At 40.2% G+C, this 23163-nt stretch overlaps 1 protein-coding gene across 1 annotated transcript in view; it reads left to right on the forward strand.

Annotated features, from left to right (window-relative positions):
- ZNF407 (zinc finger protein 407) overlaps positions 1-23163 on the forward strand; it is a 547008-nt gene that overhangs the window by 352492 nt on the left and 171353 nt on the right. Inside the window, exons 6-7 of the mRNA XM_063451620.1 lie at positions 4936-5019; positions 22436-22556. Coding sequence (XP_063307690.1) covers positions 4936-5019; positions 22436-22556 — 205 coding nt within the window. The remainder of the gene's footprint in view (positions 1-4935; positions 5020-22435; positions 22557-23163) is intronic.

Here is a 23163-nt window from a genome sequence, read left to right on the forward strand (position 1 = left end):
CAAAGCCCTCAGGAAGCACCTCTAGCAGCCATCTGAGGAGTGGCCATTGGAGGTATCCCTAGGCTGTAATGTAAACGGTGTTTACTGCAAAAAGTCTGAAGGGACTGATTATAATCATCCGAACAATACAATAAGCTGTTGTTGTTTTGGTGACTATAGTGTCTCTTTAATTTGTATTCAGGACAGTTGTTCTTGGCTTCCTTGCCAAATCAGGGAGACATCCGGAAAAGAGAATTGTGTCAATGAGATCTGAGATGATATGATTCCTGTTATTCCAGAATAAAGCAGGTTACTCAGAGTAAGGTTGACTAACACGTTTAGTCCCACATCAGTCCTATATTTACTAATATATTTATATTTAAGAAATTTTAAATAAATGAAAGGCTGATTGGTTTCTCCTCCCATCATCAACCCTTTCAGAGAATTATCCAGTTTGATTCCCAAATTAGAGATCCTGCATGCAACCACTTTTCTACACAAGCCTCGTGTTGTTCTCAGTTTAAGCCTCCCTGTGCACTTATGCCCAACCGTAGCTGTGCTTAGATAAATTCTACTCTTACTTGTCAGGCCACACTGTCTGCTAAATAATGCACTATGGAATGATCTGAACAGTAGGTAATAGATATGTAACAACATTGTATGCACTGTGTGGCCCTTTTGCAAATCTCGGGACCATCCCATAAGAAAAGTGTCCCCTGCTCATTTATATACTGTATTTTGTATTTTTTCATTGAGATGTTAGTTTGTTTAAAAATCTATGCAGGTGGAAAAATAAACAAAATGGAGCCCTCTTGTGGGAGTTATCTCACTACAATAATCAGATCTAATCCACAAGCAAAGCTAGGCAGAACTGAATGTATTTTACACCAGACTGTCCTGTTTTGCTTTAGTATAACAATACTATTGTAACCACCAACTCTGTGCTATACATTTATGGTATCCACACATACAGTGGCATTTCAAAGGGGAAACTAAACAGACGAAAACAAATAGATTTATACTATAGACAAAACAATTGTCTGGGGTTGCTGTATGTCTCGTGAACTGCAAATAATGAGTTATTCGGTAATGGCATAAAACATGTCTGAGACCACCTCACTGGGAATTTACACAAGCAGCAAGCTATTAAAATTATGCTTGTTTTTGGTGAGCAGCTGCTGTTGTGCGAACATACATTTTCAATATTTCTAGTAAATGTATGCATTAAAAAGTCTGGTTAATGTGATTATTATCAAAACTTGTTTAGCGTTTTTCAAAATTTAGGACAATATTGATTTAAATTGGTGGCCTTTCATCTATATTACTTGGTTTATTCACTAAACTCTTGCTAAGGCTAAAATAAATGATTTGGAAAATTGCCCAAGTTGTAATCACGGGTTTGTTATATGGCCACCTAAATTGTGCCGTTCAGATTTGTATGCTATTTGAATTGGTCTTTAGAGGAAATATGTTACTTGCATTATGTGTGCAAATAATAGAAAGTAAGAATAAACCCTGAAAAGAAAGCTGATGAAGTGGTCAGTATATTATATATCAGTTGTGATAGGAGCACTCGGGGCTGTGACCCCCACATTAGTTGAGTGGCTTTAACAGATTCCAGGTGCAACATTTGAGATCACTTTTTAAAAGAGTGTAGTTCTAGGAAGATAACACGCAGTACCCTCAGACCCCAGGACTCTGGGTTGGGAAAGGACCTGAGAATGAGGAATAAATATACCTCCCATGAGAGGTAAAAAACAAAAACAAACAACAAACAAATTCATACTATATAGTATGAATTTGTTTGTTGTTTTCTTCCTACATACCATCACTAGGTATTGAGCCCATACTGCGCTCCAAGCGTAACATTTATTTCTCTACTTAGCACTAAGTGACATCAGTGCCCTGTGCAGGGTTATTGTGATTTCTCCAGTAACCACTGCCACAGAAGAAGGACTGCAGTGATTCAACTGAGTGCCACCTTCCTTCAAGGCACACTCAAGACTATACATGATCCTTTTTAAACTTGAGGAACACTGTGATTATTTGATTTAGTAAATCAACATAATGTTTATGTTTCCCCTCGTACATATATGCTAAAAAAAATGTAAGAAATCACTTGCCTAACTTTCCTACTTTCTGACAGCCATCTTTATACACCTTTGCTCAGATGTTCAGATCCAATGCTAAGTATTTAGTAACTTTCCCTACATTTCTGCCCTAGCCCCTTCTGGTCTGGATATGTCTCTACTGTTCCCCCCTTTGTTTTCCTAACCTCCTATTTGTATTTCTCTTCCCCCTTCCTATATATCTATCTCTTCCCATAAACGTTTAGCGACATTCATGCTGCTTCCTGCACAGGCCCTATCAGTCTAGGCAGGAATCAGCTCAGGTCTTTTTTATCCAATCTTCCATGAGGTTTGATAAAAGAGTAAGTAGGCAGTTGTAGCATCCCACCTGCTCTTTCCCTCACCCTCTGTGCTTTGGATTGAGGGATTTAAACTTAATTGATTTGGTAGTTCAGAGGGCCTCCTCTAAATAAGGGGAAGAACTACTTACTGATCCATCCTTCCTCCCATCTGACATGCTTTTAATATAACAGCTACCCAACTGCTCCTTCCCTTGTGCCCTGTATAATGGCAGTACTCTTAAAATAAATTACATTTGAAATCCAGAAGACCACATGTACCTAAAGTATGGACCTGCTTACTGGTTCTCCACTTCCTCTTACCCATAGACAGTGAGTGGGGGCTTTAAAATAAAGTGGGAGGGGAGCCACTTGTTCCCTCGCTAAGATTCTTCCAGTTGCCTCAAACACTCACCCACTATGCATGAAACAATGAATGGGAGAACCATTGGGCATTTTAACACTCCTCATTGAATGTCCTACTTATGAGGAACATTACTTATTTTGTCTTAAAGGGATCCTATAGTGCCAGGAAAACAAAGCCGTTTTCCTTGCACTATAGGATTAATAGGTCCCCCCTCCCTCGCACCACCCTCCCGCAGGGCTGAAGGGGTTAAAACCCCTTCAGCCACTTACCTGATTCCAGCGCCGATGTCCCTCGGGTCAGCCCATGCTCCTCCCTAGCTGGCAGGGGAGACCTAATGCACATGCCACCCCATAGGAAAGCATTATTCAGTGCTTTCCTATGGGGAAAATCTGACGCAGAGCATGAGGATGTCCAGCGTCAGATAACGGACCAAAAGTAACATTTGGATTCCCAGAAGCACCCCCAGTGGCTGTCTGGTAGACAGCCACTGAGGTCAGACTGGAACTGCAATGTTTTACATTGCAGCACTAGGTGCAAAAGGCACACAGCCCCCAGACCACTTCAGTGAGCTGAAGTGGTCTGGGTGCCTACAGCGTCCCTTTAAATTCCTCTGTCCTTCTCTTCTACCCCATATTGTTGGTGTGTTTATCAAAGCTATACAGCAATAATATTTAACAGTAACATCTTGTTCTTGTTACATTTTCGTTACATAAATTGTTTTTAGTATGTCACCTAACATTTCTCAGAACAGCCCAGCCCAGCCCCTGGCCACACACCCACTCACACACCTACAAAATAAAGTGTCCCTCTCTGTCCATTTGAAATGTTGGGAGATATGTGGAATGGAGATTGCTGGAAGGAAAAGGGGAAGTGTTTGTTTAGCTTAATTAAAACCATGCATTTGGCAAAGAAAGCAGAATGGTTATTTTCTGGATCTTCTATTGGAGTAGTATGTATAAGTAAACAATGTGGTCAGTATTTACCTATAACCCGGGTTAATTCTGACTTCAAACTGGCTTTGGACATCTCTGATGTTTTTTTTATGTTAATGAGGAGTACACCAGATGTAATATGTACTTAACAATAAATGGCTGAAATGGAGAAAATGACATTGTTTACACTATAATAATTCTTTTTAGTTGGATTTGTCAGGAAAAACAGGATAAAACATGTCAAATAAGCAAAATATTCTCTTGTCGTACACATGCCCTGATTCTTATATTAAAGTAAAAAATAAAATAACAACTACTGGAACATGGACAGCATATTTATATTTCATAGTAGACATTAACCCTTAAACTGTCAAATGGTAATGCAGTGTTTTCATTTGACACATGAATAATTGCATTTGTTCTAAACAACAAGCTGCCTGTGAATGGGATCTTTTGTTTGGCAGGGCTCACATTTAAGCCATATCGGAAAATCAGTTTTACCATTTCTGTGTATCAAACACAACAGTGATTTTTATTTATTTATTTTGGATGTTACTGAGAAATGCAAACTGTAAACACTATGTAAACATAGACCGTCCATCCTACATTATATTCATCATTTGCAAATTTCAGTAATAGAAAGGGTTACTATTTCCATTAACCCTGGTGTCCTACTTACAGGCTTATTTAATGATTGGCCAAGCAGCAAATTCTACAAAATATACAGCATGTCCTTACTATTGCCACGGAGAGAGTTACAATCACATTGAGCACAATAACAACAGATAAATGGAACCATCAATATATGCAAATGTAACATGACAGCGAGTGGGAAATATAGTTAACCCGCAATCAGATACATATTTGGATATTAAAATTTCTAGGCTCTATTTAGTGTGCTCAGAGAGGCCAGATGTATGGGAATTGTAAAAAATCAGGATATGCATAAAAACTGCTCAAGTGCATAAAGCAGCCCCATCTGGAAGGCATCTAACAGAAATGAAGTTGTACAAAACCATTCCATTGATAATAAAGCTAATTTTTATGGGTCTGACAAGTATGTAATTATGTTCAGTGGTGCTTTTCAGATTTTATCACAGTCAATAAACCGCAGTGGTAATTTCATTCCCATTTGACATATTTACATGGAAACATTTGATTGGAGGAATTAGTAAGCCTGAAAGCCTTGATAGATATGTTTTAACGATCTGTGACCTCTACAATCCCACATCTGTTTATTGTTGCAACAGGCGAGAAGTCATTCTTGTGTGACCTTTGTGGCTTTGCTGGTGGGACCCGACACGCCCTTACCAAGCACCGGAGGCAGCATACAGGTTGGTCAGTCTCTATGTCCATTTCACATCAAAAAAGCAACTCAAAATGTGCTGACTAGCAGCTATCACAGTATTTTTTGCTATTGTCTGTACAGATCTCAACGCTTGCTGTAGTTCTGCTGACTCTGCATGGGAAAAAAAATGATCAAACTAATAGCATTTTATGACAACATGGTACTGGGAACCATAGAAATTATGCTTTAAGACCTTTGATATCTTCATGCTTCCTTTGTTCATATATGTATGTATATGTATATAGTTTGTCTCTGTAGAAGGGATACATAATACAATTTATTTTTGCTAACCAAAGGATAAAGCAGAAGTATATTAACAAATCATTTGAAAATGATTAATGTGCATACATAACAATATTCTTGTACGCACCTTCCTGTCACAGTTGTCCTCGAATTCCATTTTAATCTTGTACAGAACGCTGCATTATGCTCAAGCATGCCTACAAAGAGACAGTTGGGACAGTTACATCTGTAATTACCAAGTGGTTACATACACATTTATGGCCATTTAAACATTTTGATGTGAAGCTCGTCAGGAGCTTCTGTAATTGTTGACACAGAGGGGTTAATTTGCGTACCATAATTAAATAGTACTCCTGTTTGTCACCTTTCACGGTGACCTTTCTGCTCTGGTTATAATGTGTGATAGGACAAAGAATCCGGTATGATGTGTTGAATACTGTCACTATTAGAAGTGACGTTGACTAAGCCAAGTAAATGCAGCTTAGATTAATGTAAGTGTGAAGCACAAATGACCTGCATGGGCAGATTCTCCAGGTTCCTTCAGTGATTTCATTTAATTCAGCTCAAAATGTCATTCAAAATCAGAGAGATGTTGAAAGGAACATGCTAGAAACTATATATATATATATATATATATATATATATATATATATATATATATATATATATATATATAGCATCTACATTAAGCATTTTAACAGGGTTATTCACTAAAGTGAGAATTCAAAATTTATATTTTTCTTTTATTTGTAATGCACCAACACAGCCATGGAAATTGTTACAAGTAAAGAGAAAAGGTATAATACAAATAAGAGACAATGCAAAATTTAACACAGATCCACTGTGTTAAAGGGCCCTGTTCCTGTGGGAATGTACAATCTTGGTACATTAAATTTAAAGTCAAAACATCTGAACGGGAAAAATTATCTTCCAATTAGAACCTGTTTTTCAGGAGAAACACATTTTGTGCTGCCATCCATACGATTGCCCTCCCATTGGCATTGGGACGAGATTATTCAAAACTTACGATTGTAGACAGACATGTTGGTATCTGTCCATAATGCAGGTGCAGTTTTTAACACCACCTGGAAGATGTATAGAGATTTACTAGAACTTGTTCATAATACTAAAGAAGGAGGGTGCATTCTCAGCCTGCATCATGGACCTCAAGTCCACCAACTTGTTTCTCAGGATCCCCACTTTCAAGGTGGAGACAATCTGTCTGTCAGACCTTCCGGCATTCGCTAACCGTGGACTTCCGGGTTCTCGGAGCGCGGCCACTCCCCCTCCTATGACGTGGTCGTTCCCAGGGTTCATAGAGAGACCGCGTCAACACCACAGTGCTGGATCAACTCGAAAGCTCCCGCGAACTTCAAACTGAATATTTACTACTTCTACTGTGTATCGGACCCGGACTGTTTAATCGTTTACCCTCCTTCTCCTCTCCTACGACCTCGGACTGTTTTTGGATATTCTCTTGCCTGCTGCAACCTCGATTCTCTGTGGAATCTCTATCACCAATTTGGATTATCGCTCCTTCATAAGTTAAGTAAACCAGATTGGCTCAAGCTTAATATATAACCATCCTAATTCTAAGTGGTTCGCTATCTGCTCCACCTAAACTCCTAACCTTGTTTTCAACACCTACTAATTAATCATCTGCATCCTAATTTGGAACTTCTCGCTGGTTGTGTTAAATTTGCCTTATCTTAAAACAACTTCAACTCCGCTGCTGTTTATAACCTGCCAGGAATTAAAGAGACAGTTCAAATTGATTATCTTTTTTATTTAAAAGCAATAAACAATATCAAGCTCAGAAATCTGCAGTTGTTTCCATCTTATCAACAATTGAGCATTACAGATTGATCCAGCCTAATTAATGGATACAGCAGATCTCACTTCTGAAATCACCAGATTAAACCAAAGAGTGGATACTCTTACTCAAGGCATGCAAGATCTACAGATCACCAATGAAAGAATCCTTACTTATGTAAGGGACTTGCAAACACATACTCCTCACACAGTTACACACTCGGCTAGTGACCCTGCTGTCTCCAACCCCGAAAAATTCTCTGGAGACAGGTCCCAATACCGAGAGTTTATCAATTCTTGCAAGTTGTTGATTGCATTAAAACCCCGATCATATCCCACTGAAAGATCTAAAGTTTGTTCTGTTATTTCATTTTTGAGAGGTGAACCTATGGCCTGGGCTCATTCCTTTCTTGAGAATGATGATCCCATATTGGATTCTCTGGATGAATTCTTTGAAGCCATGTCTCTTCTTTACGAAGACCCAAACAAACAAGCGACTGCAGATTTAACCATTAGAACACTGCAGCAAAGAAACCGGCCTGTCGAAGATTACATTGCTGAATTCAAACGATGGGCACCAGAAACTCAGTGGAATGACATAACTCTACGTAACCAGTTCCGTATTGGGTTATCTGAAGCTGTCAAGGATGAGCTCTCCAGAACTGAACTACCTACTACACTAAATACACTTATCCAACTGTCAATCAGTATCGACAGAAGACTTAGGGAAAGAAAAGCTGAGAAATCACTCACTAGCTCTCTATGGAAAAAACCCTTCACCTCTTCAAAGGCACCGGAGAAACCTATAACTCCCGCTGAACCTATGGAAATAGGGGTTGTGAGAAGTCCTCTTACTCCAGAAGAGAGAACCAGAAGAAGACAAATGAACCTCTGCATGTACTGTGCTTCGCAAGAACATGTGGTCCCAGACTGTCCCCTATTGAAACGTCCAAGAGGCGGTAAGCATGGTTCTACCACGACTGTAATGAGTGTACTTCCTTCTAAACCAACCTCTCATTTCTCCTCTGTTTCTCTCATATTACAGTGGGACAAAGAAAGAATTACGACTAAGGCCATTATTGATTCCGGTGCTAATGGGGTGTTCCTGGACTCATCCTTTGTTACAAAAAATAAAATTCCTTGTGTTCAAAAACGTAATTCCGTCTCTGTCAGAGTTATTGATGGCTCCTTAATCTCCTCGGGGCCCATTCGCCTTGAAACTGTCCCTTTAAGGACTACTACTAATTATGTCCATTCTGAATTTCTTGTTTTTGATGTCATAAATTCTCCTCTTTATCCAATAATATTAGGGATAGACTGGTTACGGACTCACAACCCACTTATTACATGGGCTCCTTTCTCTCTCACGTTTAACTCTGCATATTGCCAGGGAACATGTCTACAACACATCCCCATTTTGCATGTTACTGGGGAATCCACTATACCTTCCAGCTATTCAGAGTTCGCTGATGTGTTCAGTAAAAAGGAAGCAGAGACACTTCCTCCTCATCGACCCTATGATTGTCCGATTGACCTTGTTCCTGGTGCTCCTATCCCTTTTGGACATATTTATCCTCTCTCTGAATCAGAGTTAAAAACCCTCAAGCAATACCTGGATGAAAACCTCCGTAAGGGGTTCATTAGACCTTCCTGTTCACCAGCCGCTTCCAGCATGTTTTTTGTAAGAAACAAGGACCAGACTATACGGCCAATCATCGATTACAGGTCTTTAAATAAAATAACTATCAAGAATCGTTACCCTCTTCCCCTGATCAATGAGTTGATTGAAAGATTAGGAACAGCTACCATCTACACTAAACTTGACCTTCGTGGGGCATATAACCTTGTTAGAATCAAGGCCAATGATGAATGGAAAACGGCGTTCAGGACCCGATATGGTCTTTACGAATATCTTGTCATGCCCTTCGGGCTATGTAACGCCCCTGCAACCTTTCAGCATTTCATTAACGATATCTTCCGAGATCTCCTAGACGTTTGTGTCATCATTTACTTAGATGATATTCTCATCTACTCCAACAACCTTGAAGAACACAGAAAACACGTGAGATGGGTATTATCCAGATTAAGAACACACAAATTATACGCAAAACCAGAAAAATTTATATTTGAAGTCAATGAAATCACTTTTTTGGGATACGTTATCTCCCCTCATTCAATAAGTATGGATACCTCCAAAATAGATTGCATTGTCAACTGGTCTACTCCTACTAATACTAAAGACTTACAACGTTTTCTGGGATTTGCCAACTTCTATAGGAAGTTCATTAAAAATTACTCCAAGGTTGCTCATCCCCTCAACCTGCTCAATAGCAGTAAACGGTCCTTTGCTTGGAACGATAAGGCTCAAGCAGCCTTTGATGAATTAAAACGGAGATTCACAAGTGCTCCCATTCTTCAACTACCTAATCCTGCTTTTCTCTACGTCATGGAAACGGATGCTTCTGACACAGCTATCGGGGCTGTCCTCTCTCAACACCAAACGCCTCAAGATCCTCTCCATCCAGTAGCTTTTTTTTCACGATCTTTGTCTCCTGCTGAACGAAATTATCCTGTAGGAGAAAAAGAATTATTAAGTATTAAAGCTGCATTCGAAAACTGGCGTCACATACTTGAAGACACACGCACTCCTGTAATTGTTTATACCGACCACAGGAACCTTGAATATCTTCATTCCAACAAAACACTCTCTGCCAGACAAGTACGCTGGAATCTTTTCTTTTCCCGTTTCAATTTTCAAATCATCTACAGACCTGGATCCAGAAACAAAAAGGCAGATGCCCTGTCCAGAATTCACCAAGATCTTCCTGTAAACGAAACTCAACCTCCTAAAATCATAGGTATTATTTCGTCATTAATTGATGATATTAAACATCTTAAAGAAGAAGATCTTGAACTTCCCAAACAAAGCAATCTATCAAAAAAGGACGGTATGTACTACTTCAAGGACAGGTTATACATTCCTCCCTTGCTTAGGAATAAAATACTCTCCTTGATTCATGATTCCCCTCTGGCTGGTCATCCTGGTACAAGGAAAACACTGGAGCTGTCTAAAAGATATTACTGGTGGCCTCGCCAGGACAGAACCATAGAATCTTATGTCAAAAACTGCCCAACCTGTCTGAGATCAAAATCTGACCATCATCCACCATTCGGTCAATTACTGAGCCTACCTGTTCCAGAAAGACCTTGGCAGTCCATCTCAATGGACTTCTTGGTAGAACTCCCTCCTTCGCAACATCATACCACCATTCTGGTAGTGGTAGACCGTTTCACCAAGATGTCCCATTTTATTCCTTTGAAGAAATTACCCTCTTCATCTGAACTTGCAAAAATATTCATCAACAACATCGTGAAACTCCATGGTCTTCCTGAAGAAATCATATCAGACAGAGGAACACAGTTCACCTCCAAATTCTGGAATGAGATGTGTTCCTCCCTCAACATTCAACGTAAATTATCTTCAGCCTATCATCCCCAAACCAACGGACAAACAGAGAGAGTTAATCAATGTGTTGAACAATACTTGCGGTGTTATTGCTCTCATTTACAAGATGATTGGATCACGTGGTTACCAATGGCAGAGTTCTCATACAACAACTCGGTACACGCTAGTAGCAAAATGACTCCATTCTTCTCAAATTTTGGATTCCATCCTTCTTCATTCCCCGATCAAGGACTTCCTTCTTCTAATCCATACGTCTCCAACCATAACTCGTTCATGTCTGCCCTCTTCCTCAGGTTACGTGATAACCTTAAAAATGCATCATCTGCTCAGAAAAAGTTTTTCGATACTGGTAGACGACCTTCCCCTACTTACAAGGTTGGTGATCTAGTATGGCTCTCTTCAAAAAACATTGTCACCAACCGTCCCTCAAAGAAACTGAGTTCACTCTTCCTTGGCCCTTTTCGTATATTGTCGCTTATCAACGAAAACGTGGTTAGATTGAAACTTCCACCTACCATGAAACTACATCCAGTCTTCCATGTGTCATTGCTTAAACCACACCACTCCGACCCTTTCATGAGGGATGTTCTTACCACTCCTGATCCCATTCTGGTACAAGGTGAAGAGGAATACGAGGTCCAGAGGATTCTCGATTCACGAATCCATCGTGGTTCCTTACAATATCTTGTCCGGTGGAAGGGCTACGGAGTTGACGAAGATTCATGGGTGTCGTCCTCCGCGGTGCATGCTCGTCGACTTATCAATGCGTACCATGCTCGCTACCCATCCAGACCTCGTTGACAGCATCCGGTGGCTGCTTCTTATGAGGGGGGTTCTGTCAGACCTTCCGGCATTCGCTAACCGTGGACTTCCGGGTTCTCGGAGCGCGGCCACTCCCCCTCCTATGACGTGGTCGTTCCCAGGGTTCATAGAGAGACCGCGTCAACACCACAGTGCTGGATCAACTCGAAAGCTCCCGCGAACTTCAAACTGAATATTTACTACTTCTACTGTGTATCGGACCCGGACTGTTTAATCGTTTACCCTCCTTCTCCTCTCCTACGACCTCGGACTGTTTTTGGATATTCTCTTGCCTGCTGCAACCTCGATTCTCTGTGGAATCTCTATCACCAATTTGGATTATCGCTCCTTCATAAGTTAAGTAAACCAGATTAGCTCAAGCTTAATATATAACCATCCTAATTCTAAGTGGTTCGCTATCTGCTCCACCTAAACTCCTAACCTTGTTTTCAACACCTACTAATTAATCATCTGCATCCTAATTTGGAACTTCTCGCTGGTTGTGTTAAATTTGCCTTATCTTAAAACAACTTCAACTCCGCTGCTGTTTATAACCTGCCAGGAATTAAAGAGACAGTTCAAATTGATTATCTTTTTTATTTAAAAGCAATAAACAATATCAAGCTCAGAAATCTGCAGTTGTTTCCATCTTATCAACAATTGAGCATTACACTGTCCAACCTTCATTAATGGAGTGCCAGTTTATGACTACTGTGGATCTGAAAGATACATACCTTAAGGTTGCTAAACATTCTGCTTTTCTGAGCCCCATCTAAAGATTGATTTGTCCTTTTTCCAAAGCTGGTCTTCTCCAGTAGTTTGCCAGTAGATCCTTATCATTTGGTCATTCTTGCATATACTTTTTCTGTTGATGCTGGTTTTGATAGGAAGGTACCATGGTTGTTGTTTCTATTTAGTTACCATCACTACCCACCCTACATGTTGTTGAAGTGGCTTCGTTTCTTGCTTTACTTGGGTCCACCATGTATTGCTCTCAAACTCTAAAGAAAGAAAACAAAATATTTGTCTTACTTGAAAAATAGAATTTCCTTCCCGGTGGGGAGAGCCACAAGGCCACATCCTTCATTGATCATTGGCTTGTGCTTAAGTTGCCCTGCATGGTTTACCTTTTATACCTCCTCCTCCTCTGCTTGGCTACACATACAACTGAGGATTCTAGAGAAGCAGGCTGAAGCATCATGGGTGTTCTACCTTCTTCATTTCATATGGACTTAATCTCATATGTCAGGACGAGGGTCCTCACCATCAAATATATAACTGATACACGTATTGAGCTTTTTAAAAACATGTCTGATAATAAATCTACCTTGCACAGAATATATGTGCATGAATCCATCAATTACATCAGGATACATCAGTGACTGCCCATGCCTGTCACTTAATAGCTGACAGTAGAGTACGTTTTACATTTTATTTTAGGAGTTGCTATTCTAAAATATGGGTTCCTGAAAATGGATTCCCCTTAATGTCCTTTAAAGGGACTGAAAAGGGCTTAGTTCAGGGAAGGAGGTGGCGACCAACGCCTGTGGGACTTCAGGTGAGTTTTCAAAACATTCTCATTTGGATTGACAACTTACAATGGGGGAGAAGACTTGGGCACTTCTGGTACCATAACCACTACAGCAAGATAATGTAAGTATGGTGTTTGGAGTTTTCTTTTAGTATCGTCAGTCTAATGGCAAGAAAAAAATTATATATGCTTACAGAGGTACAGATTTCTCTATGTGCTCCTGTTCTCTGTTCAGTGTGAAATGTGCCATGGTATGAATATGCCAACCTGCACTTTGCTTCAATATATTACAGGAACACACTTACCTGAATCCAGCACAGATGCCAGCACAGATGTCCCTCGACGCAGGGTCAGGCTCCGCCCACGTCATTCAGATTTCCCCATAGGAAAGCATTAATCAATGCTTTCCTATGGGGAAAAAAATCTAATGCTGGAGGTCCTTATGCAGAGTGTGAGGATGTCCAGCATCAGATAACGGACCTAAGATTTGTTTCGATTCCCAAAGCGCCCAGGCAGATATTCCCTATGTTTGCAGTTGTGAGGAAATTATGTTGTGGTTCCCTAAAGCCTCACCTATACCCTTCGAGACAAATTAATGTCCATGTCAAAACATCCCCATTCTGCTGATTATTCCTTGTAATGAAAGTAACAAGTAAATGTAATATTTATGTATGTTCTAATTTCAGTCCGATATTGCACAGTGCTTAAATTAGCTCTTCGGTCCCTTCCCAGGTGCACGCAAATGTTTACCGCTAGGTACAAATATGTTAGTAAACCATATGTTCAAATATACAGATTTTCGAGTTATTTGACCAACATTATCTTTGGAAAAACAAAAAATAAAAATATAACTTTTTTTCATTAAATGTAGAATCACTTAAGATATTTGTAGGACATTTGTTAGTATTTAAAGCATTGCTGAGCCACTGCAAAATGCATTCACATTCTCGAACCCTTTTTCCCAACTAAAAGCGTAACCAAACCTCTCCGATTTTCTCACTTAAGTGAATTAAAAACAGCCTTTTCAGCTCTGCTCTGATCATAGCAGCACCTAGTCAGTTCATCATTCATTTGGAGATTGCTTTGTACTTCATAGGCTACACAAGCTTGACAGTTTCAAGAGACATCATGACATATAGTAGTATTTTGTTCAATCAACAGCATAGCCACCTCCAATTATACTGGGGATGATTGACAAATAGCTAGCAAACGGAACTTCCTGAATTATGTGACTGTCTTCTCTGTGAAAGATATTTGTGGCATAAATGACTTGGAATTGTTTTTTTCCTAAAACTGACAAGCTACATTCATTAATTATAGGGAAAGTAATAAGAGAGGATACATCACACGGATTTTACATCGCCCCCTTTAACAAGCAGCATTTGATATTAAGACAAAATATTCCAGAACGCATTTCAGGAGAAACACATTTTGTGCTGCCATCCATACGATTGCCCTCCCATTGGCATTGGGACGAGATTATTCAAAACTTACGATTGTAGACAAACATGTTGGTATCTGTCCATAATGCAGGTGCAGTTTTTAACACCACCTGGAAGAATCCTACAGCCTAACCCAAAGAAACTTAAAATAATGCATGAAATACTATATTTAATGATATTGCAATGTAAAGAAAATGTTCACCGGAGTATTATCACAGCAGATCAGTGGCCAAAAATGGCTGTATTACACAGTAGAGCATTTTAAAGTAATGTACTTGGAGCAATTATTAAATTAAAAATCAATTAAATGAATACTCCAAGCACCTTCATCACTACAGCGCACTGGTACAAGGGAGCTTCCTGCGCCCTCCCCCATTGTAAGTAGTCAAACCTTTTAGAATGGTTTGACTATTTATCTCAGGTCTCCTGGTCATCACTATTAGCTTCTACAACATCAAACAGAGAGCCAGAAACCCTGCACTTCAGTACATAAGCAGGAGCTTTAAAATAGATGTTCTCGATAGGCCATAGGTGATGCCCAATCTCTTGAGCTCTATAGGGTTTAAAGGGATCCTATAGTGCCAGGAAAACAAAGCCATTTCCCTGGCACTATAGCTTTCTAAGTAGCCCCCCTCCCGCGGAGCTGAAGGGGTTAAGACACAAAGGGAATACAAAAAAAAAACCTTCAGCCACTTACCTGAATCCAGCACCAATGTCCCTCGACGCTGGCTCAGGCTCCACCCACGCTACTCCCCGCCAACGTCATTATCATTTCCCCATAGGAAACCGTTAATCAATGCTTTCCTATGGGAAAAATCTGGCACTGGAGGTCCTTATGCAGGGCGTGAGGATGTCCATGGTCAGATAACGGACCAGAGATCCGTTTCGATTCCTGAAGCGCCCAGTTGCTGCCTGGTAGACAGCCACTAAGGGCAGACTTAGAGCTGCAAAGTAAACATTGCAGTTCTTTGGAACTGCAATGTTTAGCATTGCAGCACTAAGTGCAATAGGGACACTTCAATTAGCTGAAGTGGTCTGGGTGCCTGCAGTGTCCCTTTAAGCATGTTAGGGATTATTTATTTTTAGAATTTATTTAATTATGTATGTATTTATTTTATGAAGCGACCCAATCGTCTCTCTGTTTCTCCCATCTGCCTCCACTTAATTTCCTTTCTCTTGAAACTGTAGCCATTATATAGCAATGCTATAATAAACAGTTGAACAATAATTACATTGGCTAGTTCTAAACCTTATTATTTAAATCCAAATGTTTTTTTGCAGTGATAACTGTGCATCGTTTGTGTAGTGAAACTTGATACTTGCATCCCTGCATGATTTTCTCTCTTCCTATTTTGCTAGTATGTTTTATGCCCCAGAGTCAAATCCATATATCTACTTTTACTTGGGGTACAGAGACTGTCTTTTCAGTACTAAGAAAACAAATAGTGTTAAAATCAATAATAAACATATTATAAGCAAAAAATAAAATCCTAAAATTAAATGTTAAATTGTGAAACTGGTAAATTCTCTGGGAAAAACTATAGTTAATATGTCAAAGGAACTTTGAATACACTTTTTTTCTACAGCACTTGCCACATTATTTCATGATATAAAATGATTTATTTCAACAATCAATGCTTGCTAATCAATGCTTTACGCAAAGTGGAAAATAAACTATTTCATCTCAGTACAATATTAACCTGACAATGCAAATGTTGGCCTACTACTGAAACCAAGACAAAGTATATTAAAATGACCTGCTGCAGATCAGAGAATTCCCTGTTTAATTTCAATAATACCACTATTAATACTAATTATAAACTGCCCATTTGAAGTCTGAAAGTAAGCTCAGAGGCGGAGAAATAAGGGAGGAAATGATCACAAATCTGTGAAGCCTTCAATGTACAAGCACTTCAGTTAATACATGAAGTAAAACCGCTCTTTAGTTGCTTTGCCTCAAGTTTTAGTCTTTTTTTTATTTTTATTTTAAACCCACGGGGAAGTTTCTAGACTGAAAGCTGAAATAAAATAACCTATGTTGGAAGATAAGAGGGGTTAGGAAAAAGAGCTAAAAATAACATTATATTTAATTTAAATTTTGGTTGTCCAACTTAACATCTCCACTTTACTACTTTGCAGGTGGTCTGAAGCCGGCTAATAAGAGTTTTTTTGCTTGCATTCTCTTATTGTCATTATATACACCCAGCATGCAGACCCTAAAGGAACACAATATTGTCAGGAACACAAACGTGTGTAAAAAACACTATTTAGCCCCTCTTGCCTCCCTTAAATATAGAAATAACTCACCTTATTTCTAGCGGCACTGGCTCAGCTTCAATCCGCTTCCTTGGCTGACATCATCAGAGTTGATGGTCTCAGCCAATCACAATGATTTCCCATAGAAAAGCATTAGATTGACTGAGATTACCTTAGCCAAGGAGGCGGGGTGGATGGTGAAGCCAAACACCACCCTAGCCAGTAAGCATCTCTTTATAGAGATGCATTGAATCAATGCATCTCTATGGGGAAAGTTCAGCATCTCCATGCAGAGTGTGGAGATTCTGAACGTCAGTGCTGCACACTAACCCAGGAAGCACCTCTAGTGGTCGTCTGAGGAGTGGTCAGTAGATGTGTTCCTATGTTCTTAGTTGTAATGTAAACACTGCCTTTTCTCTGAAAAGGCAGTGTTTGCAGCAAAAAGTCTGCAGGGACTGACAGCTACAATAAACTGTAGTTGTTCTAGTGACTATAGTGTCCCTTTAAGTAACAAATAAATAAGCAAATAAAAAAAAAACTAAAACATGTGGCCGGATTTAACATTAATATAGAATAGTACAAGACAGGCCGAAGTCAGGAAAACAAAATGTATGCAAACGGTAGACAGGCTAAAAGTCAAGAGATAAAGAAGTCAGAATTGTTAAATAACAAGCCAAGGACAATATACACAGGAATTAATAGAAATAACGTGCTCTTGAATAGCTAATCTAGAAAACAACAACAGCCCACACAAATAGCTAAATGAGGGCTCCGATTGACCCATAGAAGTCATATGACATTGGAACATGCATGTGTAAAGTCAACATGACAGTGCACGCATGTTCTCGAGCATCAGAACCAATGAGGACCTAGAAAGCCTTACAATCTTTGGCGCACCACAGCCAACTTCTTTAATATTTCCAGACCTGGCTATTGTTAAGGTTTGAGGAATGAGAGGCAGTATTCCCACTGCCTTGTGGGAACGTGCTGTAACAAGATGTGCCTGCCAGGTCCAAATCCACGCTTGGATAGGAGTGGGACTGTAGAAGCCTTGACAGTACCCTCTCCCCGAAAACAGGCGGGAAGGAGCCGGTTTATGTGGATACCTGGTTTTAAAAGGACGGATCAGCCAAGCAACATGCATTTCTGTGGTGGAAATCCATGCAATATGGAAACCGGTGAACGATATTGCAATACCGCATTAGAAGAGCTGTAGTCGGGGGTGGGGCCAGACCAGCATGGCTGCCAGATGTGCAGAGTATGAGCTCCTCAAAAAACTCAAAAATCGTGCTCTAATGATGGGATACTACCCACAGACACTACTCAAACGCCTACTTACCTACTCCTGTACAGAGTGAAGACTCTCTGGGCAAGTTTCAAGCACCACTTTACCTTCTGTGGCCTGAACCCACATTGGAGCCTACAAGCCTGTAAAAACAACATCTGACACGCTCGACGTCTTGGCCGCCGGCTAACGCACCTGAGGTGGGGGAGACGGCCGATCCTCTCCCCAGGCTTCACTCACGCTTGTACCAAGGTCCTGTCCCCTCCCCCCCCCTTTGGGCCGGCAGGGGATATCCCGGCCCCCACTGGTGGAATCTAGTGACCTCGTCAACGTGGCATTACTCCTTTACAGAGGTCTGGAAGGCTGAGGCCTACCTATTAAAATGGCCGCCAAGCCAGGACCTGCGGCTTCACCGAACCCTTCACAGCCTACTCACCCTGTCGACCCACTGTTGGCGGCTTGTGACCGGCTGGGTGCTGAGTTATGGGTGAAATTCTGTGACCACAAGCCACACGCCATCCACACAACAGACTCAACCAAGCATGCTCACCACCGCAATGCTGAGGGGACTTCCACGAATCCTGTCTGCAAACCATCATGCAAATGGAGGCGTAGGAGGAACCCACGACCAGCCAATGAGCCCCTGCAAGCGGGCATTCCAGCTGGCTGCAACCCGCCTGCACCACGAACCACCAAGGGACCTCTCCCCAGGCAAAACCTGCACAGCCGTCAAGCTCCCACTTCACACCACCGGCTGCCTAAACCGGGAAGTACCCCATCAATCTACCCAGCAAGCAGACGTGGCCGGACTCCAGGGAACACAGCACCTGAGTATGAGGAGGTGCGGAGCAGGCGGGACGGCCTGCTACTCTTAACTAGATTCCAGCTTGTCAAGGACAGTATCTCTCCCTCTGCAGGCATCGGCTGATTAGGCTGCGGACAATTATACAGCAAAGCTCATGAGTATTTTTTTGTTCCTTTACACAGTTAAACATGTTTCTACTATCTAGTTCCTGCAGTTATCGTATATGCTATGCTGTAGCCTAATTCATACAATCCAGTGGTAAATTAACCTAGTTATTCTAGCTATGTAAACAACATTTAATCTACTTTATAAACCCTGATTACATCAACAAATATATATATAAATTAACTAAGCCTGTACCAGACTCACGTACCTGAGAAATGCATGTCTAAATCATATCAGCTCAACACAAATGTCCTGCTATGCTTTTCAAGATTATAATGTTTACACTCTTGTTATCTTTTCTACTACTACAAAAAAAAATTGCAGAATATCTTGTAATTTACGCGTACACCAACTGTTATGTTATTCAACTTTGCCTTATGTCATTTACCCTGCACTTTGAAAATAAAGAATTGAAAAAAAAAGCTGGAGTCAGCAATAGACTGGACTTTATATTCTTCCTGGCCATCAACACTAATAGGGGCATGATGAACAGTGCGCTTAATGAAATGATTGCATAGTAAAGGCTTGAGTAAAGACATTCGGAACACATCTGGAATGTGCAAGGCAGGAGGGAGTGCCTTGTGGGAACGTGCTGTAACAAGATGTGCCTGCCGGGTCCAAATCCACGCTTGGATAGGAGTGGGACTGTAGGAGCCTTGACGAAAAACAGGCGGGAAGGACTTTATATTCTTCCTGGCCATCAACACTAATAAGGGCATGATGAACAGTGCGCTTAATGAAACGATTGCATAGTAAAGACACATCTGGAATGTGCAAGGCAGGAGGGAGTGCCAAAGCATAAGAAACAGGGTTAATCCTCCTAGAAATAACGCACGGCCAATGCAAAGAGCTAAAAAGAGCTAACTATATAGTCGACACTTTCAATCTTATATTACTGGTAGACAGCCAGACCCTGTTCCCAACCTGATAACTCAGCACCATTGAAGAACAGGTAACCCTGTATTATTAAACTGAGATGGAAAAACAAGATTCTACCAGAATTAATGAAAAATGGACTGTGTTGGGAAGAGTCAAATGTGGTATTATTGCAAGCAAATTCTGCACAAGAGCGAAGACCAGACCAATTGTCCTTATTATGAGAAATAAAACATTGCAACAAAGCTTCTAGAGACTGGTTAGCTCTTTCTTCTGCCCCATTTGTTTGAGGATAATATGAAGAGGAAAACGATAATAAAATTACAATTTCAGAACAGAACTTTATACAGAACATGGATATAACTGTGTTTACCTGTTAGGCACAATTTTCTGAGGAAGTCTGTCATCTGTAGATTTTGTTTATGCATATTTTGCCTAGCTCAGCTGACGTAGGTAATTTATGGAGTGGACTTAAAGGTACAATTTTAGAAAAACAATCTACCACTGTTAGAATGATGGTAAATTTGCAATGAAGTCGATAGTAGGGTGAGACCATGGTGCTTCTAGTATAGTCCACAAGGTGATGACTAAGAGGTTTTGGTTATGGTAAAAGCCATAACATAGTCTAAAACATCGGAGTTCAAGGAAGGCCACCAGAATCGTCTAGAAACAAAGGACACAGTTTTAAAAATCCCAGGATGGCCTGCTGATTTAGTGTCATGACTTAAAGAAAGAATCTCTCCTCTTTCTGTTTGTGAAACAAATCGTTTACCATGGGGTGTCCCTTTAGCCTGTGTTTTAGCTGCATGTATTTTGTCCATAAAAGAAGACCTGGTTAATCTGGTAGTCACTACAGTACATTCAGGTGTTATAATGGGAGTATTCACTTGATCATGGTCAAGGTGTCAACCTTAGTATTGCGGGAACCAGGCCTATTGAGTATAATTAAATTAAAACAAGAGAGAGTCAAATACCATCTTGCTTGTCCAGATGAGACATTTCACCTTGCTAAATATTTCTGATCAGTGATTATCATTATTGGTACTTTAGATCTTTCCATTAAACATATCCACTCTTTAAGTGCAATTGCAAACAGTTCCCAGTGTCTTAGTTGACTTCTGCAGGAGATCATTTCTTGAAGAAAAAGCCACAGGAATGAAGTGGAGTATCTTGTGACTTTCTTTGGGAAAGCCCCTACTCCTATTTCTGAGGCATCAACCTCCAAAACAAAAGGTTTAGGAGCATCAGGGTGAGTGAATCAGCAGAAAAGAGGGTCTTAAGATGTTCAAACGCAGGCATGGCTTCAGGAGGCCAGGCTTGGGTATTAGCTCCGTTTCGTGTAAGATTAGTGATTGGAGAAATGACAGAGGAGAATCCTTTTATGAACCTGCGGTAGTAATTAGAAAATCCAATAAATCTTTGGATTGCTTTCAGTCCCCTAGATCTGGGCCGTTGCAAAACTGCCTCTAATTTATAGGGATCCATCTTAAAACAACTGGCTGAACCCAAAAATTGATGGAATAACCATTTATCCAATTTGCTGTAAAACCCATTTTGTGTTATGAGTACTTTGTTAACACGATTGTAGTGAGTGGAGTTATTAGAAGAATACATGAGTATATCATCAAGATACACTAGGACACATGAATGGATTATTGTACAATCGATACTCAGTTTCATTGATACTCATGGAAATCACCACTAAATCTAAGAGGAGTAGATAGGCCTATGGACAAGGCACTGTGAGTAGTAGACACTGCCACACTAGTGTGCTGTGGAACATGTGGACCAGGGGACATTTCTGGCTGGAGATGGGCAGTACGCACCAGCAAGGTCTAAAACATCCATGAGCTGATTCAGTTATTCTATCTTTGCCTTTGTTGACTTAAGTCTGCGCGATCCATGGCCCTGTCGTAATGTTAGCCTAGCCTAACAGCCAACACGCAGAACTTAAGTAACAAATAAATAACCCCTAAAACTTATTACTGGACCTTAGAATGACTGAGGTCAGGGAAATTGAATGTATGCAAACGGTAGATGAGACAAACATCAAGTGATACTCAAGTTAGAATAGTCAAATAACAAGCCATGGTCAAAATATGCAGGAATCAATAGAAATAACGTGCTCTCACATTACTAAGCTGGAAACCATGACAAGGCACAGAAAAGTAGCTATTTTAGGTCTAAATAGCTAAAGGATGCCTCTGATTGGCTCAAAGAAGTCATGTGACATCAGAACTTGCATGTGTGACTTCTATTTGATGACGTTTAAGAGCGTCATAACCAATGGGGACCTAGAAAGCCTTAAAAGGCTTTGGTGTGCATCTCTAATACTTCCAGACCTGGCCACTGCTAAGGTGAGGCAGGTGATCAAGGGCGTTCACAAAGCCTCTTGGTAAACAAGGTGCGCCAGCCGGATCCTGAGACCCCACTCTAATCCCAGGTTGGAATTAGTGTAGGAACCATCGATATTGGGGTACTGTGAAGTAGTGGTAGGCTCAATACAATTTGGCCACATGGTGGAACTGAATCCCCATATTTGTTTGCTGATTTAAAGTAGCCTTATAAAATGTAAAACTATATTTTTATGTGTGTGCTGTTCCTTAATCTGTATTACGAATAGGAGCGGGATATACTTATATCAACAGTGATCTGTTATTTTTGTTCTTTTAGTTCTCTAACTGAGGAGTAAATTATTTTTCCTCATTGTCCTTCTGCAGGAGAAAAACCATTCAAATGCGATGAATGCGACTTTGCTTCCACAACTCAGTCTCATCTCACAAGACACAAACGAGTGCATACTGGAGAAAAACCCTACAGGTGTCCATGGTGTGAATACAGGTAAAATCTTTTAATTTTGCTTGTAATTATATTGGAAGGTAAATTGAAGTCTACATTATTTTTTTATTTATATATCAGCATTGATATATATATATATATATATCTGCTGTAATGCACGGTGGTTGATGTTATAAATGGTTCCTTACCATGTACCCCATTTATTTTCTGATTTAGTAGGGACAATAATTAACGTTAACCATGTAATATGTACAGTGGATCTTACAACACGGTATATGATCATCCTTTTTCATGCGGTTCCGTAACCTTTTGTCTTTCTCACTTCTCAACCTTCATCTAAACTGGTTTCTTCAGGCCTTTAATCCATTTTCTACCAGCTTGCAAACATGCATAAATGCTGTTTAGTGTAATGTTTAACTAAATTTCAGCTTGTTTGTATTGTAATGTTTTATGTAAATTAGCAATAATTAGAAAAATATAAATGTATAATATTTCAGCCAAATTGGTATCCCAGTGATTAAATAGCACTCTAACTTTTAAAAAGGTACTCTAATAATGCACAACACCTTTAGCGTAAAGAAGCAGTTTTGATGTATAGATTATGCCCTTATAGTGTCATTGCTCAGTTCTCTGTCATGTAGGAGTTAAA

This window comes from Pelobates fuscus, chromosome 4 (genome assembly GCF_036172605.1).
Source record: "Pelobates fuscus isolate aPelFus1 chromosome 4, aPelFus1.pri, whole genome shotgun sequence".
In the NCBI taxonomy this organism is placed as follows: domain Eukaryota; kingdom Metazoa; phylum Chordata; class Amphibia; order Anura; family Pelobatidae; genus Pelobates; species Pelobates fuscus.